The 23,206-nt window shown below is 38.7% G+C and overlaps 2 protein-coding genes across 3 annotated transcripts; both read left to right on the top strand.

Annotated features, from left to right (window-relative positions):
• The first annotated feature begins 205 nt into the window (after positions 1 to 205).
• On the top strand, positions 206 to 10,844 carry LOC139971298 (acetylcholinesterase-like). 2 transcript variants are annotated; one of them, XM_071977646.1, is made up of 8 exons: positions 206 to 639; positions 1,418 to 1,577; positions 2,056 to 2,133; positions 5,469 to 5,587; positions 7,531 to 7,710; positions 8,071 to 8,672; positions 9,585 to 9,760; positions 10,171 to 10,844. In XM_071977646.1, the coding sequence occupies exons 1-8, from the start codon at positions 253 to 255 to the stop codon at positions 10,263 to 10,265; spliced, it is 1,797 nt and encodes a 598-aa protein (XP_071833747.1). In that variant the 5' UTR covers positions 206 to 252; the 3' UTR covers positions 10,266 to 10,844. The 2 variants fall into 2 exon arrangements, with proteins under 2 accessions (XP_071833747.1, XP_071833740.1); XM_071977639.1 differs by having other exon boundaries at positions 207 to 639; positions 1,400 to 1,577.
• Positions 10,845 to 11,974: 1,130 nt separating this feature from the next.
• On the top strand, positions 11,975 to 22,589 carry LOC139971312 (acetylcholinesterase-like). Its single transcript, XM_071977657.1, has 8 exons — positions 11,975 to 13,338; positions 15,705 to 15,864; positions 16,866 to 16,943; positions 17,556 to 17,674; positions 17,859 to 18,035; positions 18,380 to 18,987; positions 19,737 to 19,912; positions 20,666 to 22,589. Exons 1-8 carry the CDS (start codon positions 12,958 to 12,960, stop codon positions 20,770 to 20,772), a joined length of 1,806 nt encoding a protein of 601 aa, XP_071833758.1. The 5' UTR covers positions 11,975 to 12,957; the 3' UTR covers positions 20,773 to 22,589.
• Positions 22,590 to 23,206: the final 617 nt, after the last annotated feature.

Raw genomic sequence — 23,206 nt, 5'->3', positions numbered from 1 at the left:
TTTGACAAGGAGACCATACACTCTTACCGGTAATAAGTAGATCACACTATACCTAGACCGTACACTCGTACCGGTAATAAGTAGTTCACACCATACCTGTATACATCTTATATGAGACAATATATGGAGGTGGCACTATGAACTTTACCATGTGATGGAAGTAAGTGATAAGAAAATCAAACAAAGTTCACAAAAGGCAATGAATGATTCATAGATACCGTGAACTTCAAAACACCCTGCACAGACGTAAGGATGATGTTTAATGCAATTGACATGTTTTTAATAATACTTATATGCTTGTGTTGGATAGGATACTGTAGCCCAGCCACAGGAAGCCAGCCTTATGTAACACTAAGCGATGGAACAGTAATACATGGGCTTTTGGATACATTTGAAAGCGACTTTCTCGGCATTTCCAAAGACATTGAAGTCTACTATGGAATTCCATACGCAGAGCCACCTGTAGGTTCATTGCGATTCAAACCACCCACAGCTGTGAAGACCTTACAAAGCCCTTACAATGCTACTGAGATTGGTAACTCATGTGTTCAGTTGGATCCAGGTATACGTTTCGAGTTAAGCAATGCAAATCAATCTGAAGACTGTTTGTTTTTAGACGTGTTTGTTCCAAGAACAAGGGTAAGTTTATAATCTCCGTACTGGATTTTACTTTGAAATTCAACTGTTACTTATATAGGAGTATGCTTTCGATTGAAATTCAGGCATTACACTAACAGTTTAAACGTATTCTTGATTGATATGATAATACAATAAGAGAAATCATATTACTCCCTATGATCACCACATCTCATTGCACTATATAGACCTACACAGTTCTATAGTATCTTAATCCTATTATTTATTGAAAACAGGACTCGTTATTACGCATTGAAGCAACCTGTTGCCGGTAGGCTTACAATTGTACTTTCATATGATTATCCTGCTATGTAAATATATGCACGGAATATATTACGTTATTGTAGTTAAAATTTCATTTAACTAAATATTATCTATACCTCAGCGTTAAACAATGTTTTCATAGCAGGTACATTTATGAATGAAGAGCATTTTACCTATTGTATTGATGTGTTTATGTTTGAGATGAGGATCACGTTAGGCTATATAACTTGGGACAATGCAAACACTTTCCTTTTGAAGAGCCTCATTTTCTGGACACAGGTTTGACATGGGCGGGAGGGGCCAGTTTGATGGGTGGACAGGAGTCAGACCAATGTTCATTAGTATTAAACATGCTGCATTTGTGCGGCGCCATCCCCAGTGCAGTGCATATCCATTAGGCGTGGAGTCCACGGTAGAGCATTTTGTTTTGCCCCTCCTGGGACTCATATTGAAGTCATTGCTCTGTCGATTATTGGGGTCACTCCCGCTTCATTTTTAGCCGTTTTCAACAATTAAGGGAAACGCTGCTGCAGTTCTTGTATGGATTCACGGTGGTGGTTACATGTTTGGAGCTGGTCAAATGTTGATGACGCCATCCTTGCCTATAACTGCGTTTGGCGACATCATTGTGGTTACGATCAACTATCGGTTATCATCACTTGGATTCATGACTTCTGGTAAGAAACAAATATTAAACCAAATCCATTTTACCTTGAAAATATGGGCAATGTTGTTATTGGAGATTTTGCGAGAAAATGTAGGCAATGATAATGACCGTAGAAGCAGGTAAAATTAATCCTGGAACTGAAGTGTGGGTATTTGTAGCTTTCAGCGGGAACATGTATCTATTAACTCTCATCTCGCAATGGATAGGTCCAACGCTGTAACACGAGAACAGTACCAAGTGATGTTCAAACCTAATACGAGAGGCTATACAATTAACAAATCCTGACTTTATCCTCAAGCTGATGTATAGTGGTGAAAATTAGACCCCAAGTTTCAGTATAGCCAATATTATCGTTAAAAATTCGTAACGAACGCTTTCATGTGTTACTTGAAGCTTTTAATAACGATTTAGTAGCCTGCCTATATATTTGAAAAAAAAAACATATTTTGAGTGTATATTATCCGTATATATGTTTTTTTGTACTATAGGCGATGATCTTATTCCAGGGAATCTGGGACTTAAGGATCAACAATTTGCACTGAAATGGGTTCATGAAAACATCAAAGGTATGCCCTTCCGATTTATCATGGATTGTGCTTTATGATATTTACAACATTTTTGTAATTTTTCAACTCATTCAGTTCCAGTAATTACTAATCCATAGGAAACCAAAGGAGAACGAGAAAAACACATTTTACAGAATCAATCGGCTCCAGTTCAGTGTTACCCTGTCACCCATCACCACGGAAGTAGAAGGACAGGTTGGGCACTAGGTACAAATAGGTTTTGTTATCGAGCACCCTGTATTGATATAATTCATGTTTCGGAAGTAAATTATAAATATGAGCATACATTATTCTTTATCTCATATTTTCCTAGGACCCTCTCTTTTTTTCCCAAGCCCTTATTGACGCCGGAACCTGTGACTTTATCCCTCGATCCCCTCTCGTCAAGCCTGCCCATTATTTGATCGAAGAAATAGAGTAAGGCTTGCTATGACCTAACCACTCCGCAGGAGCTGTATAAGATCCAACGGTTGCGTTTCGTTATAGTAGTCTTATTTTCCGTTCGTATGATTGAGATGTTTCAATTTATATATATATATATATATATATATATATATATATATATATATATTTATAAAGGCAAATGAATATATATAAATGAAAATCGTGATGAGTTGGAAAATCAAGAACAGTGAAAAAACTTTCAGCCTCCACCGGGATTCGAACCACGGGCCTCCCGCTCTGTACGCGGACACCCTAACCACTAGGCTATGGACGCTGATTGCATGTCCAGAGGTCCGAAACCGGTAAGGAAGATCGTAATTCCACTGTAGGCGTTTGTCACCTATATCGAACAATACTAGTTCTGTTTTTGGTGACATATTTTGCCTTACTCTAGAGATCAAACATGATGCTATCCAACTCGAAAATCATTTGTGATTCCTAAAGCCGGATCTCGAAAGAGATACTTTGAACAGACTTTATGTTAATGCAATGGAGGTAAACGACAAAGGCAAATGAATATATATAAATGAAAATCGTGATGAGTTGGAAAATCAAGAACAGTGAAAAAACTTTCAGCCTCCACCGGGATTCGAACCACGGGCCTCCCGCTCTGTACGCGGACACCCTAACCACTAGGCTATGGACGCTGATTGCATGTCCAGAGGTCCGAAACCGGTAAGGAAGATCGTAATTCCACTGTAGGCGTTTGTCACCTATATCGTCCATAGCCTAGTGGTTAGGGTGTCCGCGTACAGAGCGGGAGGCCCGTGGTTCGAATCCCGGTGGAGGCTGAAAGTTTTTTCACTGTTCTTGATTTTCCAACTCATCACGATTTTCATTTATATATATTCATTTGCCTTTGTCGTTTACCTCCATTGCATTAACATAAAGTCTGTTCAAAGTATCTCTTTCGAGATCCGGCTTTAGGAATCACAAATGATTTTCGAGTTGGATAGCATCATGTTTGATCTCTAGAGTAAGGCAAAATATGTCACCAAAAACAGAACTAGTATTGTTCGATATAGGTGACAAACGCCTACAGTGGAATTACGATCTTCCTTACCGGTTTCGGACCTCTGGACATGCAATCAGCGTCCATAGCCTAGTGGTTAGGGTGTCCGCGCACAGAGCGGGAGGCCCGTGGTTCGAATCCCGGTGGAGGCTGAAAGTTTTTTCACTGTTCTTGATTTTCCAACTCATCACGATTTTCATTTATATATATTCATTTGCCTTTGTCGTTTACCTCCATTGCATTAACATAAAGTCTGTTCAAAGTATCTCTTTCGAGATCCGGCTTTAGGAATCACAAATGATTTTCGAGTTGGATAGCATCATGTTTGATCTCTAGAGTAAGGCAAAATATGTCACCAAAAACAGAACTAGTATTGTTCGATATAGGTGACAAACGCCTACAGTGGAATTACGATCTTCCTTACCGGTTTCGGACCTCTGGACATGCAATCAGCGTCCATAGCCTAGTGGTTAGGGTGTCCGCGTACAGAGCGGGAGGCCCGTGGTTCGAATCCCGGTGGAGGCTGAAAGTTTTTTCACTGTTCTTGATTTTCCAACTCATCACGATTTTCATTTATATATATTCATTTGCCTTTGTCGTTTACCTCCATTGCATTAACATAAAGTCTGTTCAAAGTATCTCTTTCGAGATCCGGCTTTAGGAATCACAAATGATTTTCGAGTTGGATAGCATCATGTTTGATCTCTAGAGTAAGGCAAAATATGTCACCAAAAACAGAACTAGTATTGTTCGATATAGGTGACAAACGCCTACAGTGGAATTACGATCTTCCTTACCGGTTTCGGACCTCTGGACATGCAATCAGCGTCCATAGCCTAGTGGTTAGGGTGTCCGCGTACAGAGCGGGAGGCCCGTGGTTCGAATCCCGGTGGAGGCTGAAAGTTTTTTCACTGTTCTTGATTTTCCAACTCATCACGATTTTCATTTATATATATTCATTTGCCTTTGTCGTTTACCTCCATTGCATTAACATAAAGTCTGTTCAAAGTATCTCTTTCGAGATCCGGCTTTAGGAATCACAAATGATTTTCGAGTTGGATAGCATCATGTTTGATCTCTAGAGTAAGGCAAAATATGTCACCAAAAACAGAACTAGTATTGTTCGATATAGGTGACAAACGCCTACAGTGGAATTACGATCTTCCTTACCGGTTTCGGACCTCTGGACATGCAATCAGCGTCCATAGCCTAGTGGTTAGGGTGTCCGCGTACAGAGCGGGAGGCCCGTGGTTCGAATCCCGGTGGAGGCTGAAAGTTTTTTCACTGTTCTTGATTTTCCAACTCATCACGATTTTCATTTATATATATTCATTTGCCTTTGTCGTTTACCTCCATTGCATTAACATAAAGTCTGTTCAAAGTATCTCTTTCGAGATCCGGCTTTAGGAATCACAAATGATTTTCGAGTTGGATAGCATCATGTTTGATCTCTAGAGTAAGGCAAAATATGTCACCAAAAACAGAACTAGTATTGTTCGATATAGGTGACAAACGCCTACAGTGGAATTACGATCTTCCTTACCGGTTTCGGACCTCTGGACATGCAATCAGCGTCCATAGCCTAGTGGTTAGGGTGTCCGCGTACAGAGCGGGAGGCCCGTGGTTCGAATCCCGGTGGAGGCTGAAAGTTTTTTCACTGTTCTTGATTTTCCAACTCATCACGATTTTCATTTATATATATTTATATATATATATATATACATATATATACATATATATATATATATATATATATATATATATATATATATATATATATATATATATATATATATATATATATATATATATATAAATTTGCAGAAGTAAGAAAGACGATGTGTTTTGGTTTAATTACCGATGCCCTTCCTTTTCCCAGAGTTTGGAGGCGATCCGTCACGGGTTACAATTATTGGTGAGAGTGCTGGATCGGCAAGCGTTGGCTACCAGATTCTCTCCCCTGGTAGTCGCGGGCTCTTTAGAAGTGCAATAATGGAGGTATAATATTCCAAAGTTACTAACTACAAAACAATATTTGATGTCTCTCTCTCTCTATCTTTGCCCCTGGGTCGGTCCCCTCCGTGGGATTCAAGATACATCAAATATCTGAGATAGGAATAGAATAATAGAATAATGATCAAATATGATCATCACTGGCCATTCTTTGGACACGAAAACAAATTTATCAATCCACTGAATTTTTCAATTGTAGCTAAGTTAACTTCATGTATAGAGAATCCAAAATCGCCCTCCTCATGTATGGTTTAGTTCGGCGATCTGGTTAGTTACTTTAAAGTAGAATTAGTAAACTAATTCAGTAAAACCATTAGTTGTAGGCAGTGGCGTCGCCAAGGGGGGGCCAAGGGGCACGTGCCCCCCTGGAAAACCTAGTGCCCCCCCACCGAGTGCCCCCCCATCTGAGATTTGGGTTGGTAAAAAAATATATATATATATTTTGTTATATTCACTCCCATCATCTGAGTTGGTTTTTCATAAGGACAAAGAAGCACAGTAATTCGTATTTTCTTCAAATGAGCTGCACAGAGACAAGCAGAAATATTATACCTTTATTCTTCCCTCAGGTATTACTCTTCCAAGTTCATTCTATTCCTTTTTTAATGCAGTTGACTCATTGTCATGCTGCTTGTGTGCATTTGTCATATGGGTGAGAGTGTTTGTCTGCTGTCTGTGTGTGTCTTTTACCTCTCGTGAATTGGATGCCTGTGAAATGCCGAAAATCCGGACCTGCTGTGAGAAGGGAGGGTACTGCAGTATGTTGCCTTGGTCTGAGGTTGACAGGTTAGGAGCTGACGAAATGTGAGAATGTGAGGGTCCGCAGGCACCATACTTGCCTATATTTGTGGACCCATATATTAACCCTGTTGTGTAGGGGGTGCAGAGGTCATTTGAGGTCAGATGCTTGTAGGAACATATGGCGAATGTTCACACCTGCATACTGAGCCATACTCGATGTGTGATCAAACTTTGGATTGCATGGTGAGATCCCTGATAGGAGCCAATAACGATGCTGGAACCGGTTACATCTTAATAGATAATGGGAGAAAACGAGAAGGACAAGAAAGGAGTCGGGGGTCATGCACACATTAATTCAACAAATGTAGGTTCTATTGATAGGGTTAGGCATAATATCGACAGCATGTGGTTCATATCCTCTGCAAAATTCTGCGCGTTGTTAAAATCATTACCTCGAAAATAGCAATTTCTGGAGATATCTTCAGATCGAATTTAGCATCAAATGTGGCACCATTTTGCATCTAGCCCATCCTCCGTATGCGAAAATTTTCCAAAGGGGAGGGGGCACCCCCTCCCCTTAGACCCCTCCCCCAGGACGGCGATCAGTATCCACCTAAGTGCCACCCTCCATCAAATGCTGGTGCCCCCCCTGTGCCCCCCCCCCAGACTGAAAAGTCTGGTGACGCCACTGGTTGTAGGGCGCTCAACTCTCACTTCGGGTCAAAAACAGGTTTCTCATTTCTTGTGGACGTTCTACCTTAATACTTTGGACTACGGATTTACTATGCATGAACTATGACACCATACCCACACCAAGGCAAGAAACAACTATGACACCATACCCACACCAAGGCAAGAAACAACTATGACACCATACCCACACCAAGGCAAGAAACAACTATGACACCATACCCACACCAAGGCAAGAAACAACTATGACACCATACCCACACCAAGGCAAGAAACAACTATGACACCATACCCACACCAAGGCAAGAAACAACTATGACACCATACCCACACCAAGGCAAGAAACATAATTTTATTCGATATAATATTTGATTCAATACATTGGAGAGAAAATGGTGGAATAACTGTAACACTTTATTGTTTACAAAATACTTTCCGATGAGTAAATTCAATGTCTGACTCACATATTTTCTCCGATTTTTGCACGACTGAAACAGAGTGGCAGTCCTATCAGCCCGACATGGATGAATTATTTTACGCCTGAGTATCATCGTCAAGAAGTGAAGAAACTAGCCGAACTAGTAGGATGCTCAACAGAAGATGTTGAATCAGATGAGACCTTACTAGCTTGTCTTCAGCAGGCACCTGCCAGAGAATTGGTGGACAAACATGTTATAGTAAGGTTATTTATTAGTTTTACTTTTTTTTATCTACTTTTATTACATAAAATGACTTCCATGTAACAGGGACGCAGTGATGATATTCAAGCAGAATATTAACATGTTAACAGAACATTAACACATTTACATAACGAAATAAAAAGAAACATTAATGAAAGACATTTACAAACTTGATGAACTCTCTAAGCCAACTTCGAGGCACAACACAAGCTAGAAAGTATACAACTGTTGGAACCATGTACGACACAATAACACCCAATAACACTAACAAGTTACTCACTAAACGAAACACTTTCACTATTTTTAGCCGTTTCTAAGTATATGATAAGAAATATTCTATTTTATACAAACTTACAGGCTCAACGAGAATTGAACGTTACCGTTTACCTTCCGATTACACCTGTGGTCGATGGCGAATTCTTAGAGGACGATCCACTACGCCTGCTAATAGATGGCGCCATTAATGTGGACAAACTTATTATCGGAACCAACGCACAGGAAGCCACAGTACAGACGTACGCCTTTTTCCCAGATTTGAATGTGAAACCAAACATAAATTCCAACATGGCGGATGTCATACTGTCCTTTCTTGGTGTCCAGTATCCTTTGTTACAAGAAATAGTGAGAGTTATCTATACAACGGACCCAGATGACCTATCGGACAGTGAACACGATTATTTTGACGTAATCACACAGTTTTACACTGACCGTCACTTCATGTGTGGTGAGGCCAGATTCGCGAGACACGCATCTGCATTTGCCACAGTGTATAGATATACGATGACATTTCAACCATCGAATAACTTTATGGGATTATCATGGGCTGGAGCAGCACACGGTGATGAGTTGCAATATGTTTTCGGTGCACCCTTTCAGGATCTGTTCAATGGGACGACTGAGGAAGAGAAAGAGATGTCGAGGAAGACGATGATGTATTGGACCAACTTTGTCAAAACTGGGTAAATGCTAAGTTACTATATTTATAGCAGACTGGCTTCCCTCACAACCAAACTTGCTTAACGAAAAATCCACAGGCTAATTTATGCGCAAGAGTTTTACAAGAAATGTTGAAAGACTTTGGAAACGCTTTAGACATTATTACCTCCAAACCTATAGATACCAAATTTCCATTTCACAATTTGAACCCAATCCACCCTGCTCTGCATATATGCATTGGGTGGACGATTGGAGATAGTTACTAAGTACTGAGGCTAATTGAGGGGTGGGCTGGAGTATAAATTGCTATACCGGGGCAGTAATTCAGGCGACGGTGACGGCTAAATGAAGCAAGCGGCGCCTTTGTCACCTCAACCTGGCGGTACCTCGCCTCGGACCCATTGAGTCACCTTGGTAGAGTCGGTTTGCCGATCCGCCACTTAACAATTGCCATGGGAATTGCACCTTCTTGGATTGAAAGCAAATTTCACGGAGTTCTTACAGAAAATGATTGTACAAGTAGTTTGATTGGATGATAATTCTGTGCTTGCTCGGAGACCCCAATTACGATCTTGATCATCTTGGCGACCCTCTGCTGGAAGATGTTGTGACCCGGGGAAGGGGTCAACGGGGAGGAGGTGTCCCCTCTATTTGGAGAAATTGTACATATTACTAAGGTTGCTTACTTGCAATATTGTGCTATATTTCACAACTTTTGAAGTAATCTATATGTTTATGACTTTTCCATTTTTCTACAACTGTCAGCATTTTTTTCGGCATTTTGTTCGCGATCCTATAAAAAAGATGGCATACCCCAGTTCGAATACCAGGGTAGTAGAATATGATTGAAACGCAGCCAGCTACTGTGATATGATCACTCGAATAGTTATATTAAATTAGAGAACAAACATGCAACTTTTTATCATCAATAACAGAAATCCAAATACAGGCATCAACGGTAACAGCCAATCAATGCCTACATGGCCTCCATTTACTACCGCGGATGAAATATTTAAAGACATTTCACCAGACATGACCGACAATGTACACATGAAACCACGCGAATGTCATCTTATTGAAAATATTCTTCTACGGTTGAAAGCTGCATTTGGTAAGAAATTTAAATGAGATTTAGATTTTCTTCCAACTAACAATTATTTAACATGTTTACGAGTTAAATTTACATTTTTAGTTTGTGTTATTGTGCAAGGCTTTTAAGATCAATTAATCTTATTTTCTAAATTTATTTTTACTTGTCACTATAATTAACTTATTAAGTTATTTTTTGCCGCTATATTCGTCACATGTTAAAGCAGCGAAGGCAAACGTCATTGGCAATCTTACGAATGAAGATAGTGACGCACTAATATAATGAGGAAATATTATCAACTGACACTATTAACTGGATATGTTTAATAATAGAAACGTAGGGTCTCAAAGTCTAAGAGTAAAAACCCCTCTAAAAGACGGTTTACAAGAGTAAACTTAATGTAAATTTTGTGTTATGTTTCTAATTTGCAGATGAGCTGGCAGCTTTAAGGATAGATCGTGATACTAACGTGCAATGTTTGGAGTTGGGGAAATGCGACGCGGATCATTGCCCCAACGAACCGTGATAAATATATCAATCTTGTCGTATATGCTAAATGTTGCAAATATTTCATATGCAAGATTACTTAAAGAATAAATTTGTAAATTCCACAATCAAAAGTAACGTACTTTGGCGATTAAAATATTTGGAGTATTCAGTACATGAACTCCACTCAAGACAGGATCAAGGATCTAAACAAGGATGCAGTAGACAGCACTATATGGTAAAAACAGACGCGACACTCCGAGCAAGCACCCTGCAGACTGTATATATGTATGCGTTACTAATTGCAAGTAGCGTCAAAGGGTATTTACAATGAAATAATTAGTTACGCTTGAATTAACGTATTATTGAAACTAAGATTATTTTCATTTAGACATAAATTATTGTAATATATTCACTCAAATTTAAAAGTAGATCCAGATGAAAATATTAATGATGTTTGGTTGACGAAAGAGGAATATGTTCTATAAGTATTCTGATGATGTTTGCATCGAGTTCATAGGTACCGTTTCGGAGATACCGACATTGAAGTTGACACTGTCTGTATCCAGCGTTAACTTGAAGCAAACATGTTGTCATGTCATAGAGGCACACTGACAAATTTGTTTGTTTTTTTTTCTTTTAAATTCTACATCTAACTTTATACTTCAAAATGGCAAAACATCTCAAAACAAACAGCGTTATTATGGATGTCGCCACTATTGAACACAGACAGCTTACTGTAGACCTATAACAGATTAATGTTTTGCTATTCATTTTATGTGTGGGTTTGTGGAGGGGGGGGGGGGCGTGTGAGTGTTTGCGTGTTAACTATACCACATCCCGTGATAAATTTGAACTTAATAGACTGTTCCATTAAATTTGATGGCAACAGTTTACCATTACTTTCATTTACTTATTTAGCAATTGTATTTCGTCTAAACTAGTACATATCAGAAATGAAGACCTCTTGTTTACACCGAAGTTAAAGCCACTATCTCTTCAAAATTGATTTTTTTTTGCGCATGTCGCTTCAGAGGCACTACAGTGACCTTTAGTTACCCTTAAAATATAGCGCATATTTAATGTGAAGACACATCAATCTTAAAACGACAACTACAGTTTTCTTAGCCTTTATAGCTGAATGGTGTGCCAAAATTACCCAAGAAATTCAGAATTATGTTTACGTCACCCAATACACGAATTTTAGCGTAGTACATCAATGTTGACCTCATGAAGATGTTAAACAGGATTGGAAGTTTTACACTTCAGCCCATTCAGTCGTGTCTTATAATCTCATACTTATTTATTTTTAAATCTTAAATCTTGACGTACAAGTCACGCAAAAGGGCATATGCCCCTCCTGACTACGCCATTGTTGTTCGCCATAGAGCTGATATGGGTAGCGTATAGGTGGAGCCAGGGAGATACGGAGATAAGTGTGTAAAAAAGGTCAATATATAAAGAGTACACTCGACTCATGTTGGTTCAGCTATTTGAGACGTAGCAAGGTATATTTAATATCATGGTTCCTCAGTTTCTCCTCTGCAGTGGCGCTCTTCACATTGTTCCTAGTTCATGCCTGAATCTCGGTCTCCCTTTAAATTGTCTAAGTCATCTGTAACATAAACGACAAACCTTTAACATGCAACAATCAATGCTATTGGTCTAATGATATAAGCTCCTTAACAGCTTAAAAGAGAGAGAGAGGGGGGTGAGGGTATGGGAGAGGCGGCGATGGGGAGGGTATGGGGGTGGTATATATGATCAGCTATTTGAGACATAGCAAGGTATATTTAATATCATGGTTCCTCAGTTTCTCCTCTGCAGTGGCGCTCTTCACATTGTTCCTAGTTCATGCCTGCATCTCGGTCTCTCTTTAAATTGTCTAGGTCATCTGTAACATAAACGACAAACCTTTAACATGCAACATAATCAATGCTATTGGTCTAAATGAGCTCCTTAATAGCTTAAAAGAGAGACAGGGGTGAGAGGAGTGGAGAGGCGGCGATGGGGAGGGTATGGGGGAGGGTGGTATATATCAACGCGGCCAACAACTGAATAACTAGCAAGTGACCAAACTTAGACCTATAAGAAAGAGACCCTCGTTGTTTTAGTGTAACAGTTGTGTTTCTGCTCAAGTTAACCCATCTTAGCGGATCCAGTCTGGGTGCGGGGTCTACGCCATCTCCCTTGTAAACTACAAATCTCAAATGATAAGTGGTTATTAACACAACAACGCAAATAGTCTAAAAATATCTCAGAATGCGCCATTTCACGTCTATAAGTTTTTTTTTCTTGGGAGGGGGGTGATGGCGAGTCCCCAGAACGCCCTTTATTGAAGTCGGCTTCAAAGACCCCACGACCACAACGACTCCTTTTTAAAAGCAATCGACTTACACTGCAGCTTTGACTTGGTAGTATATTTTCAGTATATATGTCGACGTGTCTTAGTCTCCTGTAGGAACTGCACCCTCCAACTAAAAGTCGCAATATCACATGTAGGATGTATTATCAATATAGAGCTATATACTTAAAAATGTAACACCTGTTTGATATCCCACGTTTATCTGATATCTAGCTCTTTGTTGGTTGCAAGCATGCCAGTTACCAAATATACTAATTATGCAGAATGGTGTATTAATTGTATAACAAATCTATTCATTGTTGATGTGTATATGGCACTAGTATGTTTGATGTTTCGTTAGGTTAAACTCGTCATAAAGAATATAAAAATGAAATCTACTACATTAGTCTTAATAGCAGTCAATTTGTCGATAGGATTCTTAGCCTATGTATGTGGCGCATCCCGGCAGCCATCGGTCAAATTGAGAGACGGCACAGTAGTAAACGGAGTATTGGAAATATTTGAAAGCAGCGATATTCAAGTAGCTCGAGACGTTAGCGTTTACTATGGTATACCCTACGCAGAGGCACCTGTGGGATCACTGAGATTTAAAGCCCCGGTTCCATTGAAGAATAGGGACAATCCATACAACGCATCAACAGTAGGTAAATCGTGTCATCAGCCGGATATTGGAGAGATATTCGAGTTGGTAAACCAGGAGAAATCTGAAGATTGCTTGTTTCTGGATGTCTTCGTTCCCAGACCAAAGGTAAGCCTGTTAGGCTTTGAGCTTAATTCATAATAATTACTTTATAGTGATATTTGAAACTGAATCAAACAAATACATATAATATATATATATATATATAAATATATATATATATATATATATATATATATATATATATCACCTTCGATATTTTTTGGAGGCAACCTTACAAAGGTACTCAGGTACTCTTGAAATTAGAGTGCAATTAGTCAAAATAAGACACCATCTGTGATTCCCTCAATAAATGAACCCCTTAATCTGGTAATTCATTCTATTCGATACCAAGATCGTATTAATCTGCAAAGTTTCAAATAATTTGACTTTTATAACTTCACTATATATGCTGAAAACCGAGTTGAACTTCTCTTCTCATTAGAAGCTAATGAACTACTTTTTATTAGATGTTATTACGATGTAGCATCCCTAAACTTCAAAAATCTTTTGAATCGTACCGTCCTTAAACGGTAACCAGTCTTGAATAGTAGGACAAATGGTTTGCATATAAAAACTATATCCATAAAGTAATGTTAGTAGCGCTCTCTGTATATCTGCTGCTAGTTCTCTATAGCAACATGATATAACATGCCTTAATGAAGGATTCTGTGCTTGGCTACCGATTTCTAATTAATCATTTTCATGAGCTATTTGTAATATCTAATGTAATCGAAAGCATTTCTGTTTTTGTTTTGTTTTTTGTTCTTGTTTAACTCAGCGGTGAATTTTTTGGGAGGGGCCTAAGAAACAAAGTTTTTTTTTGTTAAATAACAAGTGAACAATACGCATAGTAAGATGTAATGGACAGTATCTAGTCTACTGAGCTTTCTTCCGGTCTACACTTGGGAATATAGTTCCATAATATTATCATACAATGTTTTTACATGGGTTCGCAATTAGTTTTCTATACGAGGGTCAACATTTGTTTGAGCAACTGACCAGAGAAAATCCAAATCTCATTTTATCCAAAGTAACGTATATACGTGGTAGGCTGGTATGGTATATACATATATTTATTTACGAATGGCTGTATGTGAGTGTAACACATTACTCTATAGGCACGTATAGCCATGCTGGGCACATGGGATTGGTGGCTCCCCCGCCCCCTGTTGCAGACCTCTGTTCCCCCTCCCCGTCTGTTCCATAATGGTTTGTATAGAAACTTCCTAACAACGGGCCTGCATTACCCATAAGCATTATCCTTTGCAACTTAATAGGACAAAGTACCACTTCTTTTTACGATTTTTCGACCCGGTCAGAAGCATGTAGGCCTGATTCACATTGTACCTCGCCATGTGTTGTCAGACCGAGATATTCCTTCGTTTAAGTGTTACCATGCAAAGTAGTACACGTGTTCCTTGCGATAATAATCATTTCACGTTGATGAACGCATAACCCAAAGTCCCTGTTTGTGTAAATATATAGTCTATGAATGCAGATTCGTGCAGTTATATACAAAGAAACTGCGTGAATAAGTTCAATAAACTGGCATCGTGCGAGTCAAAATGTAAACATTTCTTTATCCGATACGCGCAAAGTTAAAGGCATACTGCTATGGCGGAGTTACTGTAGAAATATTTTAGCATTGACGAGTTAATGAGGTCAATCGACCGTATGAAAAGCCATTTTGGTATTAATTCCCAAAATTAAAGATATCTATATACATTTAAAGACATATCAATGCAATATAGTTTGGAATATAGTTATTACTATTCTTTTTGTGGTGATGGCGCAGTTTCTAAATTGCACTGTTATGTAGTCATGTCCTTTTCCTTGCAGTGTATAGGACATAGATAACCTTTTCCTTTGCCGAGGGAAACATATACATTTCCCAAAATTGTTTTAGGGGTAACGAAGATTAACATTTGAAACCTTTTATATCAGAGATCAACTACAAAGAAGCACATTGGTCTAACTCCCAGCTTGGTAGCGCTCTTTCCTCTGCTGAGATATAAAATGTCGAAGTTTATTCACTTTCACTTAGATAATAAGTACATTTCTCATCCAAAACTACCTTTGTTTTCATTATGTTTCACTGATGCAATGAGGACGGCCTATATATATAATTGAAGACACTGCTTCCATATCAACTCCCTGATATAACATCCCGTCACATAATTGAGTTATTTTCCACATTTTATATATTGAGCATTTCAACTTTAAAGAAAAAACAATCAGCTGTGATGTAAGTCTAGGAACAACGTCACGGAGTATTGTTCAATGAACTCAATCAAATAAAGTCAATATATTATATTATTTTTTACAACAGAATAAGATTTCAAGCTGGAAGTTGGTTCAATATGCTCAGCTTCACAAGCTCTTTGTATAATTATGTTACAAATGATGGCATATAACAATGTGTCTTCTTAAAGCAAAAGACGAGACCCGTCCTTGTATGGATTCACGGTGGGATGTTACTAGTTGGCGCTGGACAGATGCCTAGTACGTCTGTGCTACCTCTCGCCGCCTATGGTGATATTATCATCGTCACAATCAATTACAGACTAGGTGTACTGGGATTTCTAACGTCAGGTAACGTATATGATAGGCAGTCGCTGTCAAATATTTGGTTTCAGTGGCATTTTAGAAATAAAATGTATATAGATCTATAGTTCCTTTACAGACGTTAACTTCGCAATTTCCTACGTATTGGAGGCTCAATCACTTCGGCTTTCTAAGAGATAAGGCAATTTGGATTGGTGTAAACCACATTTCTAATTCTTTCTGCATGAAAGGACTGTACGGGAGGTCACTGGTTTAGACGTTTGGATTAATTTAACAGTCATGTTGTATACTTAAGAAATATCATACAATTTGCACCCAGCATCTCCCTCCCCCCCCCCCCTCCGGCCCTTCTCTCTATCTGACTACATATCTAGATACATTGTGTAACTTAGACATTATAAGATGTGGCAGATATTTTAGAACAACAGCATATGTTGTGTTTACGAGTTCAAGAATAAATCCCCTTTATACGAATGCAAGTACGAGTAGGTAATCTAATTACCCTCCATCCCTTTTCTGGGCGGATTGTGCCCCCCAAGAAACCTTACACTCTAAAAAATGTGTATCTTCCCAACCCAAATTCATCAAAAACAAAAAGTTTCTTGCTATTGGTGGTATGTATTCCAAAATAAGCTATTTGGGGACCTAATTTGAATATTTGCATACATAATTAGCCGAAAATTAGTGAAACTTATCAGATATGAAATCAACAATTGTTACCCTTTGCATTGATGTAAAGGTTCTTGTACAAAATATTCCACTGAATTGATGTAAATTGAGTCCAAGAAAAACCACTTTCTGCTGAAATAAACTAGGTCACATTAATGCAAGGCAAGTGAGTACACATCGCCCAACCGCCCCACATTCCCCTCTCCCATCTCCTTCTGCATCGCCATCCATGATACCACGACCACATTATAGAGGGCGTTTGGAGATATGAACATTCAGATGAAAAAGGCGTCGCTATGTATATTTGTCGTATGTATTCGTACTTTGTGGCAATAATAAAACTTTCACTTCGTTTTTAGCTGATGATCTCATTCCTGGAAATTTGGGTTTGAAAGATCAACAACTCGCCCTAAAATGGATCCACGAGAATATAGAAGGTACATCAATGAACAGAAATAGCGAATTCAAATATCTAAATGTAAATTTAAGCCGTTTTGAGGATATTATTATTAATATTATTTTTTTATTATTATTATTATTTCTATATACATTGACATTTATTATTACAATGTTATTATTTTAATTATGACACGCTGCATTAAAATTCAATTTTTATGGGATGAAATATTTAAAGAGGAAGATGTTGACGTTCAACGACTTGTAAAATATAGAAAGGAGAGAAAAACCTGTTAACAAACTGTATACCTACTTGCAAGAATCCTGTATAAGTAAATAAAGGAAACTCAGAGGATCCTAGCGGGATATTCTTCGAGGTTACTGTCTGTCTGGTTTCGTTCAGTTATAGGCCTAGCCTCTGAATAAGATCCTGATAGGATCAAAACATCACACCCTCAATTACTTTACATATTCTGGTATATACTGTTCATCTCTTCAGCTCCTCTTTCTATCTCCTCTCCACCCCCCCCCCCACTCAACCCCTTTATTTTCCCCTAGCGACGTAAACTAGGCTGATAGGTACCTAATAGATCTTGTTTGTCATACATGAACTGTATAAAGGTTCTTTCCGTTTCAATGTTTTGATGCTACAGCTTTCGGTGGCGATCCTTCCCGTATTACAATAATGGGGCAAGGAGCGGGATCAGCGTGTGTAGGCTACCACGTACTATCACCCAGTAGCAACGGTCTTTTCAAGAATGCCATTATGGAGGTAACGAACCATGGCTTCCCTCAATACAGCAAAATAAATATTCGGAAACATCACATTATGATGCATACCATGATACACTACTTACTGAATATTGGCTTATATACGCCTTCTTAACATCTTAAAAGTTATGTAATTCATGAGATATAAAATATTGACATAATTGTATGTTTTTTTTTTAATTCAGAGTGGTGCTCCCAACCACCCGTTAAAGAGATATCTTGGTGCTATCTATCACCGTAAAGAGATAGAAACTCTCGCTAAACTGGTCGGCTGCAGTGAAGAAGATATAAGAAAGGACGAACGGCTGCTCTCCTGTCTGCAGACATCACCAGCAGAAGGTTTACTGCAGAAACTCAGCATGGTAGGTTACCATGTACTCCACATGTTGTTTTCAATTCTATTGAGTAATATATTTAAGAATACATGTTATAATGTCATGCCGTCCCCTCCCACCACCCCCCCCCCCCCTCCTCCACTGGAAATTCAATAATTTACCAAATGTCACCAATGTATCAATTTAAGTTGATAACTTAGTGTATTATTCACTAATTCAAATGCCATAATGTCGATATTTTTAAGCAAAATAAGGAATTGCAGCAATTTAATTACAGAAAACGATCTGATCATCACCTTAACGTTGCCATGTTTTACTGCATGAAGGAATAATGCTCAAAGAAGATCTTGTGTTCATTTTCTTCAATCTAGGCGCAACAAGAATTAGGAAGGACTTTGAGCTTTCAGATAGAAACAATAGTTGATGGTGACTTTATACCAACTGATGTCACGACTTTATTAAATAACGGAGCCATGAACGCGGAAAACCTTATCTTGGGTCACAACGCTGACGAAGGAACCATGCAAATTGTATCATATTTTCAAGACGCACATGTAAAGCCGGTTATCAATTCCACGACATTTAGCCATTTTATGTCTCTTCTCGGTCTAGAGCATCCAGTCTTGCAAGAAATTATTAAAACTGTATACGCAACGGATTCCCAGCAATTAGGAAACGAAGATCGCGATTTATTTACTGAGATATCGCGGTTTTTCGGTGATTATATGGTCATCTGTGGCGGTTTTACATTTGCCAGAGCGGCGTCGTCGTCACACGCTAACGTATATCGATACAATATGACATTTAAGCCGACGAACACTCTTACGGGAGCGACGTGGGTCGGAGCTTCCCATGGTGATGAGTTGCAGTATGTGTTTGGTGGTCCATTTGAAGAACGGCTGTATAAGAAGACTACAGATGAGGAGAAAGAGTTTTCTCGGAAGGCGATGACATATTGGAGTAATTTTGTGAAAACAGGGTAAAGAGAAATCTAAAACAAACTTAAAGACAAAAGAAAACTAATGGGGCTGGGGGGGGGGATTCGAATACCAAAACAAGAAAACATAAATACGGTTATTTTAGTGCGTGTGTTGAATGCAAACAGAATACATGACTCCACCTCTGTTTATAAAGGATACAGAGAAAGGGCCAAGAAAAAAAAACACTTTACTAATTCACCGAACTTAATTGTCATTCGTTTTATACCGTAAACTATGTACGAACAACCCCAACAAAAAAATTTATTGTATAAAACAGGAAACTTTCTGAAGAAAACTTCCCCAAACAGTTACGAAAAATCTTGTTCGATTTGGGAGAAACGTTCAAGTTATAAAATGTTAACAGTGTTGACATCGAAACCAATGCTATCATGAGTATTCAGCATATTCAAACCCATCTCTATTATTGACGAAAACAATAAAGAGAAACATTAGAGCGACTGTGGCTCAGTCTTGTGCAGTGTGAAGGAACATTCAATCTTTGACCTCCCACAAATGGAACTTATAAAGATTTGGTCTTATCTGTTTAGGGAAATTGTTCAAGACATATAGCCTACCTTCTCTTTCATAGGCTAATGAAAACTGTAGGGGATTTTTGTCTCCTTCAACTGACATAAGATTGCCTGCTTCTTAGCCAAATGTTAAAATATATATGATATTAACCAGACCATTCTCCATCCTTGCGTCCGTGTAATATATTTCTACTTTTCTATATTCGCTACAAACGTAGGGATCCAAATAAAGGATATGAGGACGAAGAAAGGAAACTTCCTTGGTGGCCTAAAATGACAAGAAAGGACGACCTCTATAAAGATCTGTCATCATCAATGGATGTTAGGAAGAACAAGAAACACAGAGAATGCCACCTTATTGATAACATTTTACCAGCATTGAAGAAAGCACTCGGTGAGGAATCACATTATTAACCACATTAATGTTTCTGATTGTTTAGAATGCCACCTTATTGATAACATTTTACCAGCATTGAAGAAAGCACTCGGTCAGGAATCACATTATTAACCACATTAATGTTTCTGATTGTTTGTTTCTTATTAGTTTCTTTGTTTTGTTAGTTTGAAACATTTTGAACGATTATTTGAAGTTCAAAACTTTGGAACTCAGCAAAAAGAACCCAGTTTATATTATGTTTTATGTGAAATGTAAAAGACCATGTTTGCTTTAAGTCGTTTTTTCTCTCAAATGGGCTATATACACTAGTGTTGTAGAGTTCATGATCAGGTCACGTGGTAAAAAGAAGTACGTTTCAGTTTGATGGCACTTTTCACCGAAATACCGATACGAGTCTTTTTTTCCGTTTTTTGCATAATTATAATAATAAACAAAATCTAAAGAGGTCGGAAATGCTTCGCAGAACGCAGCGCCCCCATTTTCGTTACGTTTCGAAGTAACACCCACGTCGTCATTCTCTTGAAGTTTGTTGCTAGGAGACGCTCAATCACTGACGTTTCCAAAAGAAACATCATTTCCCCAGCCTAAGCCCATCCCTGGCCCTGACTCCACTCCCAGCCCCACCCACCTCGACCGCAGCCTCCCTCTAAAACCAATAACTGTTATCGATATATTGGCTATCGATATTATGTGTCTGCTTTGCGAATCTCAAATCCAAAACATTCATTCCAATTTCTTTCATTTTTATAGATGAACTGGACAAACTGAAGAGGGAGAAAGATGAATCTTCTAAATGGTCCGCAGCTGGGCAGTGCGTAGGCGATAATTGTCACACTGTAGAAGGAGGAGGATCCTAATGAGTTTTTTATTTTTATTTTAGCCATCTCCCTCTCTATTTGAACCCCTTGTGAAGGGTGAATTTATGTATAAAATAGTATCTTGCGGTGGCGGGGAACGAGTCAGTGAATGGAAGCCGAAGGGGACATTTTATTGAAAATAGCTCAACACTGCCCCAATTACATAATTTAAGAGGATCCAGTTTGATAATATAAACAGTATCCTTGTGCATGTTTATTCTCAATAAGTGTAATTGACTTAACTGTTATAGATTGCCTTTTGAAGTAACATGTGCCCTGTTGTTCAGAAATTAAAAAGAAATTTTAATTAAAAAGTACCATTTTTATCGAAAACATTCAAATACTGGAATGTGTAAATTAAACACACAAATACACAAGAGCATTAATTAGTCGAGAAGGGTTGAGGTAACTATGACGTATGCTTCTGCCGTCGAACATTGTCACACTTCACCCGCCCCCCTCCCCCCCCCCCTCCAGATTGAAAACCCTCCCGTTGTCCCCCGGTGAGTTAAAATTACGGTTTATTCCGACAATGTTTTACTTTCTTACAGTTGTAATCAGTGTGTTATCAAAGTTTAAAACGACGTACGGTACTGTGTACATGCCAGACACGTGCAAATGTATAGTAACTGATCCCTGATCTAACAGAAGCGTATTATATACCATGTATGTACGGTGGCACAGGACAGTTGAAATAGTATATTAACGAGAATGGAAAACTTTAAGTTTAACTTAAAAACTTTTGACTTTAATCTTGTTGTCCAATTTGTGGAATAAATACTTCGCCTTTATTTAAAAAAAAAAATAACAAGGTAAAAAGTTGACATTTCGACTAAAGCAATTTATTCATAATGCCTATTCTGGACCACCGTAGTTGAAATTGTAATACTAGAGGGACTGTTACAGATCGAAAAGGTTTTGTTGAGTCAGAAAACCACCAGAGCGGCTGGTTCATCAAAAGTCGCTATTCGATTTCAAAGTATATCTTCATCCTAGCATCTAATTTAACCATACAATAAACACTTATAATTTACAACATTCAACTTATGGCTTTTGTCTTATCGTGTATTTGCGCTGTTTTTATTTCGTAGAAATTACTTGCTTGCAAACATTCTATATCAGACAACCATATCTTGGGCTTTTAAGATATTCTGTAAATATAAACTCTTGTTTGGACTTCAGACTTGCACGAGTAGCTTCGGAGATGTTCAAGCCATAACTTATCATAACTATGATAACAGCCATAAAAAAGTTTTCATGAACCATTACCTACCGTCCATCGCGTAATGTTGTTTACCTTGTAAAATCTTAAAGCGACATGGCCGATGTCTTCAACTTCAATGTCTCTGTTTCGCTGTTCACTTGGCCACAGACTTTCGAAGGGAATCGTGATATACCGTACCACCCCATAGTCACACGGTATCGGCATAAGGGGACTGGGGTTCAGCGTGTATCAAGTTGTTTGGTTGTCCGACCCGGCTCTATATCTTGGGTCAAGGGCGTAGGAACCGGGGGGCTGGGGGGGCGCCAGCCCCCCCAGTGAAAAATGTGGAGGGGCGGATGTATCATTCCGCCCCCCCGGTTCGCAAGTCAGAAAACCCCTTTTTCATTTCCAAATGAGAAAAAAAACTCATTTGGAGCACCAAATTGCATCTAAGGCCAGGTGAAAATACAAAATTAAGTTTACAAAATGGAGTGGGTGTTGAAGTGTGCTATATTGCACCAAATTGCATCTGAGGCCACCTGGAAATGCAAAAAAATCCAAAGGGGAGGGGGACACCCCCTCCCCTTAGACCCCTCCCCCAGGCCGGCCATCAGTCTTCAGCCCCCCCCCCCACTCAAAAGTACCTTCTTACGCCACTGTCTTGGGTGACTTTTCTTAAAATGAAAGCTCTGGCAATGAAAAAGGATACAAGCTGACATACCTTAAATAAACTAGAAGCCAGCCCCCCCCCCCCTTTACATTTCAAAAAGAAAAAACATCAACGCTTATATGGATACACACACAATTCTGTCGTATGCACATGTATAGACTTTATTGATGTAAGTCTAACCTATGGTCGTTAATTATTATCATAATGTATTTTAAGATAATAATAATGACCAACTCATTGCAGAGAGGGAAGCAATACCTAGTTGAGCATGTTAAATTCGTCCACATAATAGGCCTACATCATATGGGTGTTTTTAACGGTTGACAAGTAGACTATAAGATAATTTAAACGTCAAGGTAATAAAAACGCACTCGTGAGGGTGATTTAAGTGGCTAAATTATACGAAGACCAAGTCATTGCTAATTTACAGTTCGCTAATTGTGCGTAACATAACGCCGAACTTTGACAGTGTTTTTTGTGAGCTTAGGTTACTGACGTTCATTTTACACGGTAGGCTATTAGTCACATATGTCATTGCTCTCTTAGATATATAACTACAT

The sequence above is a fragment of the Apostichopus japonicus genome, chromosome 1 (genome assembly GCF_037975245.1).
Source record: "Apostichopus japonicus isolate 1M-3 chromosome 1, ASM3797524v1, whole genome shotgun sequence".
NCBI lineage: Eukaryota > Metazoa > Echinodermata > Holothuroidea > Aspidochirotida > Stichopodidae > Apostichopus > Apostichopus japonicus.
Note: the sequence above shows the minus strand (reverse complement) of the source record. Positions and strands in the feature narration are given on the sequence as shown.